Genomic DNA, 8,323 nt, shown 5'->3' with positions numbered 1-8,323 from the left:
AAATGCTCTCTAATTAGCTCTCATTTTGGTATTTACTATACCTCCAGGTAAAAAAGACACTTGAGTTAAAATGAGAGTTATTTTCAGGTCTGAGCATGCTCAGTTGTGTTGGCACCTAGTTGTCCAAAACGGGGAATTTTTCACTTTTCAGACTTTTAAAGATATTTCAGTGTAGAAATCACTTTTTCACACAGTTTAAAAGCAGATAATCTTTAAATAATATACCGCATATTTCAGTACCATTTAGGCAATTATATCATGCTCTAAACATTATTTCCATGTGCAATTCTCTAGGTTTTAGCAGAGTAAGGGTTTGGGCTCTATTTAGTTTCAGGGAGCTATAGTAAATTCGATTTTGGGAGAATTTTCTCACCAGCGCTATAGTGAATACCGTTTTAGCGCGAATTACCGCTATTAGCGCTAATTCGCGCTAAATTGCCGCGAATTAGCGCTAAATTGCCGCGAATTAGCGCTAATTCGCGGCAATTTGCGCGAATTAGCGCCATAGCGCTATAGTAAATGACCCCCCTATATATCTATATATCTATATATATAGATATATATATCTATATATATATAGATATATATAGATAGATAGATAGATAGATAGATAGATAGATAGATAGATAGATAGATAGATAGATAGATAGATAGATAGATAGATAGATAGATAGATAGATAGATAGATATAGATATAGATAGATATATACAGTATATATGTGTATATATTTATATATGTGTATTTTTTGGTAATGTGCCATTCTTTTCTTTAGTAATTCAGAAAGAAAAAGACAATCATATTCAAAAATGCATTTATTAGGGCATTTTTCCACACATGTATGTACAAATTATTTTACGGTTGGATGTGTTCCTTACAAGTTTTGAGATAAAAGAGATTTTTTTTCCTAACATCAGAGTGCCCTAATCATTCAATATTAAATACAACAAAATAGAAATAATAATACATGAAAAGCAATTGTCAAAAATTTTCCAAATTCATACAGTCATTTTAGATGTTTTCTAATAGAGAAATGATCTGTGTAGATGTTTTACTAATGAATCTTCTATTCACTTTCAGAAAATAAAAAACACAATGGTACTTAATTGGTTCCCAGATCTTTTTATTTTCTGGGAAACTGTCTACTTTTTTTGTAAAATGTAATCTATTGTAGCTGCCGGTGTCTTGTCAAATACAGTCCCCTATCATATAGTGTCCTCCCTGTACTGCGCAGGCGCAGTACGGAGGACAAACGAGACGCCGAAAGTCTCCGAAGTTTAACAGCTGATCATCAGCTGTACACGGCGCCTGCGCTTTTATTCTCACCCTGTGTCCAGGATCATTCCCTACTATCCAAGTGGACATAGAGTGAGAATATAAAGTTGCCGAGTGCAGCGAGGCCGTGCCCGAAGCGTGGCGAGTGAAGCGAGCCCGCGAGGGGCCCTATTACACAGTCATCGCTAAGAACTGCCGAAGCGCCGTGTACAGCTGATGGTCAGCTGATCAACTTCGGACATTTTCGGCATCTCCTTCTGCTCCGTACTGCGCAAGCGCCGCGCCTGCGCAGTACGGAGCGGACACTATCCGATAGGAGGACACTATATGGCAGAACACTGGAACCAACTCTTAGGCAAAGACATTCCACATATTAATCAGAAATATTACAATTGAAATAAAACAATTTCTACAACTGGGAATAAAAACTAGTATTTCCCTGTATTATCGACACGGATAAAAAAAAAAAAGGTACTTCTGTATTTTGCTAATATCTACAAATAAAGAGTTTATTTAGATTGATTTTCTATTGTGGTGAAGACAATCCTTCTAAAAACATTGTGAAAAGCTGTTCTGATATCTTGGTTCCTCAGACTGTAAATCAGAGGATTGAGGAGAGGAACAATAACAGTGTAAAGGACAGACACCACTTTGTCACCAGCAAAATGTTGGTTAATGCTTGGCCGAAAATAATTAAAAAAAATGGAGCAATAAAATACGAAGACCACTGTCAGGTGAGAGGTGCATGTAGAGAAAACTTTACTCATTTTACCTTTGACCTGCATATTTAGGACAGTTTTGAATATATAGACATAGGACAGGATGGTCAGTATAAGAGACCCACCTCCAAGAATACCACCAAACATAAAGATGAGCAGAATGTTGATGTAGACATCACTGCAGGAGATCTGAAACAACTGGGGAAGATCACAGAAAAAGTTTTCTATGATATCTGAATTACAAAATGTGAACGTCAAGCCACAAAGTGTGTGAATTAAGGAATTAGTACAAGCAAGGCACCATACAATAGAGCCTAACTGTACACACACTTTCCAATGCATGATCTGTGAGTAATGTAATGGCTGACATATAGCTGTATATCTATCATAGGACATGACAGTCAACAGAAAACATTCAGAAGCAGCAAAGAATAATATTAAGAAGACCTGGGTTATACAAGCTGTTAAGGTAATCCTTCTGTTCTTTGTGCAAAGATCAAATAACATTCGTGGGACGGTGACTGAGGAACTACAGAGGTCCAAACAGGCCAGGTTCCCAAGGAGGAAATACATAGGAACATGGAGGTGAGAGTCGGTGACTATGAGGACAATGATCAGTAAATTCCAGATTAACGTCAGAAGGTAGATGAGCAGGAAGAAGAGAAAAAGAGGAAGCTGAAGAACGGGAAGGTCAGACAATCCAGAGAGAAATAATTCCTTCAATATTGTCTGATTTCTCATTGAAATTTTTTTGGATCCGAAATATATTAAAATCTGATTACTATAGAAAAACAGGATAAACATCCCTATATGCTCAAATGGGAACAAGAATGTGATATCTCCCTTTCCACAGAAAATTGGGCCAACTGTATCAACAATGTACTTAAATGCACAAGATCAATTACAATCAGAGAGACAGCAATAAAGTTGTTCACAAGATGGTATTATAGACCGGCAAAACTCCACTCCATTTTCCCCTCAGTCCCTCAGATATGTTTTAGAGGTTGTATTTCAACAGGTTCATTTTAACACATTTTTTGGGAATGTGAGAAGGTATCTCAGATATGGAAGCTACTACCCCTATCACAGGACTAACTATCCATCACATGAGACTGGTTCACACAATATGTGTTTCTATTCACTGGCTTATTGCATACCACTGGAAATCTTCTTCACTACCTTTAAACCAACTGAAAACAAGAATTAACAATATCATCCTCATGGAAAAAATATTTCATAACCTAAACAATACAACACATCTATTTGACAAAAAATGGAACCCTTGGTTTATTCATGCAGAACACTTCTTAAACCCCGAATAAATAATTTTCATAACCAAAAACTTATTCAGGAATATTTGAAGTATATGTATCTCAATATAACAACCTGACAGTATGCTAGGTAATTTTATTTAAAAAAATTCTATCACCCACTGTTATAGATCAACATAATTTACTGTAATGATGGTTCCTTTACTCTGTATTTCTTTCGATATATGATATCACGCTTTGTACCACTATTTGTTCCTAATTACGCCATTTTCCAAAAATCATAATGTGTATGTAATTCCAAACCTTGTAAAACAACCCATTCAGTTTAAAAAAGGAAATGAAAGGCAAAACATTTGCATTTAGATATAAAAACATTATAAACATCTTTTTCTGTTTTCTAAGTGATCGCATACCATCTAAGCTTCTTATGCAGCTGATAACAGAGAGCTGGGAAGGAGAAACAACAGCACACTGGTATTCCCAGTGAAGAGCTGTGTAGGGGAACTGTGAGCAGAAGTCTGATCATTGGAGGAGAGCAGACTGAATTCACAGCACAGCTACAGAACTGACCTTGCAATGCGCTCATGCCGATTGTGGTCACTTTTTAATAGGAAAGCAGAGGGACTGGCAGTAACACCAGGGATTTCACACAAAGGAAGTACATGGTACAGCAGCCACATATCAGGAATAGGAAATGTGTTTACATGTTATGTAACCTGTATGGTAAGGACCCCAAAATATGATTGAAATTCACTAAATGCAATATATTAAAATTAGAACCTGTGACACAAGCCCAATGTTTATTGACACAGGTCCCAGTTTGGTCTGAAGATTAGTATGTTTTGCATACCACAGAGCTGAAGTGCCAGAAAGTGAGACCTTACTACAGGAAATTTTAAGGACAGCAAATCAACATTTGCTATTGCATTCAAAGTAATGTAAATTGTGATAAAGACATGTTATAGATGACTTTTGAGAAAGCATACATTAATCATTCAAATACTTTCAGAATTATTTAGCAAGATTTACAAAAAATCAGGAAAAAAAGTGTTATATATACCCCTAAATGTTCCTACACAAAGATGTATAAATAGAAATATAACCTCTTGTATGATGGGAAAAGAAAAGAAAAAAAAAGATAAAGAAAAAAGAAAAGAACAAGATTAAATGATGAATTTCTCTTTTTCAGCCACTTTCAAGGTTTTGTTTCTAATATCCCCACAAGAGGCTAATACTGATGGAAAAAAAAGAAAAAAAAGAGCAGGAAAAATGTGCTATTTATACATTAAAATGTTCCTCCACAAAGATTTCTAAATAGAAATATAAACTCTTGTATGATGGGAAAAGAAAAGAAAAGAAAAGGAAAGAAAAAGATGAAAAGATGAATTTCTCCTTTTCAGACACTTTCGAGGTTTTGTCTCTAATACCCCACAAGAAAGAAAATGAAAGGAAAAAGAAAAGAAAAACAAAGAAAAGAAAAAAAAGATAAAGAAAAAAGAAAAGAAAAGAAAAGAAAAAGATGAAATGAAGAATTTCTCTTTTTCAGACACTTTCAAGGTTTTGTCTCTAATACCCCCAGCAAAGGCTAATACTAATGGAAAAGGGAAAGAAAAGAAAAGAAAATAGAAGAAAGGAAAAGAAAATAATTAAATTATGTATTTCTCTTTTTCCGACGCTTTCAAGGTTTTGTCTCTAATACCCCCACAAGAGGCTACTACTGATGGAAAAAAAAAGAAAATAAATGAATGGGAAAAAAATGTTTTATATACCTCTAAATGTTCCTCCACAAAGATGTATAAATAGAAATATAAACTATTTTATGATGGGAAAAGAAAAGAAAAGTAAAGAAAAGAAAAGAAAAAAAAAGAAAAACGAAAAAAAAGAAAAACGAAAAGAAAAAAAGAACAGAAAAGTGATGAAAAAAAAAAAGAAAAAGATTAAATTATGAATTTCTCTTTTTTAGCCACTTTCAATGTTTTGTCTCTAATACCCCCAGCAAAGGCTAATACTGATGGAAAAGCTTGATGTGATTGTAGCCGTATCACGGACAGTACTCAATTATCACTGATGGAAAAGAAAAGAAAAAAAAAAGATCTACAAAAAGTGTTATTTAAACCTCTAAATGTTCCTCCACGAAGATTTATAAACAGAAATATAAACTCTTGTATGATGGGAAAAGAAAAGAAAAGAAAAGAAAAGAAAAGAAAAGAAAGGAAAGGAAAAGAAAAGAAAATACTGATGGAAAAAAAATAGAACAGAAAAGATTAAATGATGAATTTAGCTTTTTCAGCAACTTTCTTGGTTTTGTTTTAAATCCCCCCACCAGAAGCTAATACAGATATAAAAGGGGTGGGTTATTCTCCACTGGAAGGGTAATTTCAATGGAAGCAGGTCTGATGTGGAGACATTTTACTGAACAAAATTGAGTTCATGTAATAGAGAACGTGTGTCATGCTGAGTCATAACACAGTTGTGTTATCTGCACATATGTATATTTATAATGCACACATTTCCCCTGACATTTTGAGAGCACACAGGAGGTCTCATTGTTGCTTATTTCTTGTGATATTAGTCTAAAACTTTGCTCCAATGAATATCTTCAGAAAATAAAATATTCAGCTGAATTCGAGTATCCTTCAGAGAGACACAACTTTGCTCTACTGATAATTAAGTAACTTTAAGAAAAATAAAACTATTCAAGTTTGAAAAGGAAAGTGAGACACTAAAGTGGTAAAAAGTGAAACAACTGACCGAATAAAATGCAGAAAAATGACAGTAAAGAATGGAGAGATCTGTGAAAAGTTTATTCTCCAGCTGTTCTCTACTAACATTTAATTGGATTTTGTCAGGCTTATAGTAATGTACACTTTTTTTAAGTAAAAAGAAAGTTCTTTTTGTAAACTTATGAAATTAACTTCAAGTCAAATTCTGTAGGACTATGTTTCCCTTTTTCAAAATATGGAAAAATGAGAAGGGTTCAGGAGGTGATAGTGAATAATGAGACAGATACAGGTGGTGTAATGTAGGCAAATGTTTACTAATGCAGAAGATCTGGATTATGGAGTCTCATCACCAGCCAACATCCAGTCCTATGATGATCAATAATGGAGGTTGCTATCCCAATCTAAACAGATCAGAATCTTAGATCAGGCCGGGGAATCTTGGATGGGATTCTCCCTAACATTTCCCTATGTAACTTCAAGCAATACAAATGTATGAAAACCTGTACCTGCATTACTGTAATTACAAGCCATTAATCTCTTAATACATCCGAGCCTTTTCATTTCTCTTTCCCTCCCCCCTCCCTTTCCTTCTTCCTTTCCCCCCCTTTTTCTTCCCCCTTCCCTTCTTTGCTTCTCTCTATTTTTCTCCCTCTCTCTCCCTCCCTCCTTCCTCCCTTCCCCCTCCCCCCCTTTTTCTTCCCTCCTCCCCTTTTTCTTCTCTTTTTCCCTCCAAGCCCCCCCACCTCCCTTCGCCCCCCCGTCCCCCCCCCCTGGCTTTCTTGTTTTTTGCCCCTTCCCCCTCTGTTCTTTTCCTCCTTCTCTTCTCCTTTCTTTTTTCTTTCTCTCTTTTCCTCTTGCTCCCCCCGTCTTGATTCCTTTCTCCCCTTTTTCTTCCCCCCTATACTTATCCCCTTCCCTCCTTCCCCCCGTCTTTCCCCCCTTTTTTTCCTCCCCCCCTTCCTCCTTCCCCCGTCTTTCCCCTTTCCCCCCCCTCCTCCCTCCCCTCCTCCCCTTCCCCCCCCTCTTTCCCTGTGATTGACTAAAAGAGCACTCAATCGAACTTAATACTAACAACCAGGGACAATTTTGTTGAACCTGTGTCACTTTATATATAAAATCCTAAAATACACATCTGTATGTACACCTTAAACTGTCAAGATAAATTACATAATCACCAGAATGAGACTCCTATATGTCCCTTCTTCTCTATGTTGATTTTTCCAGCTATCCGAGATCCATCCGGTCTACACCCATCATCCTTTGGTGTTTCTCTTCGAACTCTTTACAGTAGGCCCACCAGGTAGGATACATCTGTATTACCCAAGAAAGAGGAAGGACACAGGGAAGGGAAGGGAGTGCTGCTCACCCCTAATGTTCAGGACAAAAAAAAGGAAAAGATTCCCCAAATGGGGTTTTTAGGCAGCAAAGGGAGGATATTAGGCCAATGTATGTAAAACTAAATTAGTTTTATTATACAAAAATAGCTTCAACACACCGGTTAAAAAATGAGCTCCAATACAGAGTGTTAACAAATCTCATGACACTCAGCACATATAATGTAAGCACGTTTACATAGCAACATTGTGTATGTATTGACAGTATCAGAAATGTAGACCTGACGCGTTTCGACCTATATGTTCCAGGTCTTCTTCAAAGGTCAATCTGCTAAAAATATACAACAAAGGTGCATATGTCAAAAGTTGATTACGTAGATTTCAAAACAGGTATACCATATATTGACATGACATAATTACCCAATGATGAGTGTCCTAGAGCGAGAGGCTTTCTGTAAATGAGGTCCCCTTAAAATCAAAGAATTGCCTGTTCACTTTCCCCCAGAGATCCTATGGCATCACCGCTGCAGCCTCCAATCCCAGGGGAAGATCCCAAAGATGTGGCTTACGAGAGATCACACTATAGAGTGCCCCCTATCTATAGGCACGGACTCCACGGCCAGTCAGGTGGGAAGGACACCCGCAAGGAAAATACAATTTGGAATCATATGCATTTTATGCACTCCAACATTGAGTCTAAAAAATGTATGTATATTTGCTTGGTTGTAAGATACCATAGATATATGTGTGCACCCAATAAACAGGCCATAGCCTTATTGTACTGGGTGTATGTGTGTGTGTATAAAAACCCACATACATATGTATATACACATATATATACACACATACATATATATATAATTCATATTTTAATTTAGGAAATATCTTTAGGTGCATGCATAAGATATAAAAATAATAATAAAAAAATAAAAAATAATAATTGATTTTGTAAAAAAACCCCAACCGTGTAGTTAAGGGGTGAGTAGACTAATCTATGCTGCTG

General features: G+C 36.1%; 1 protein-coding gene across 1 annotated transcript; it reads right to left on the bottom strand.

The window, feature by feature from the left end:
- Positions 1–1,782: 1,782 nt before the first annotated feature.
- Positions 1,783–2,733, bottom strand: LOC141147896 (olfactory receptor 1J2-like). The gene has a single exon (XM_073635058.1). It carries the CDS (start codon positions 2,731–2,733, stop codon positions 1,783–1,785), a length of 951 nt encoding a protein of 316 aa, XP_073491159.1.
- Between the last annotated feature and the right edge of the window lie 5,590 nt (positions 2,734–8,323).

Source organism: Aquarana catesbeiana, linkage group LG06, assembly GCF_042186555.1.
Source record: "Aquarana catesbeiana isolate 2022-GZ linkage group LG06, ASM4218655v1, whole genome shotgun sequence".
NCBI classification, from domain to species: Eukaryota; Metazoa; Chordata; class Amphibia; order Anura; family Ranidae; genus Aquarana; species Aquarana catesbeiana.
The sequence above is the reverse complement of the archived record's forward strand: the minus strand, read 5'-3'. Positions and strand labels throughout refer to the sequence as shown.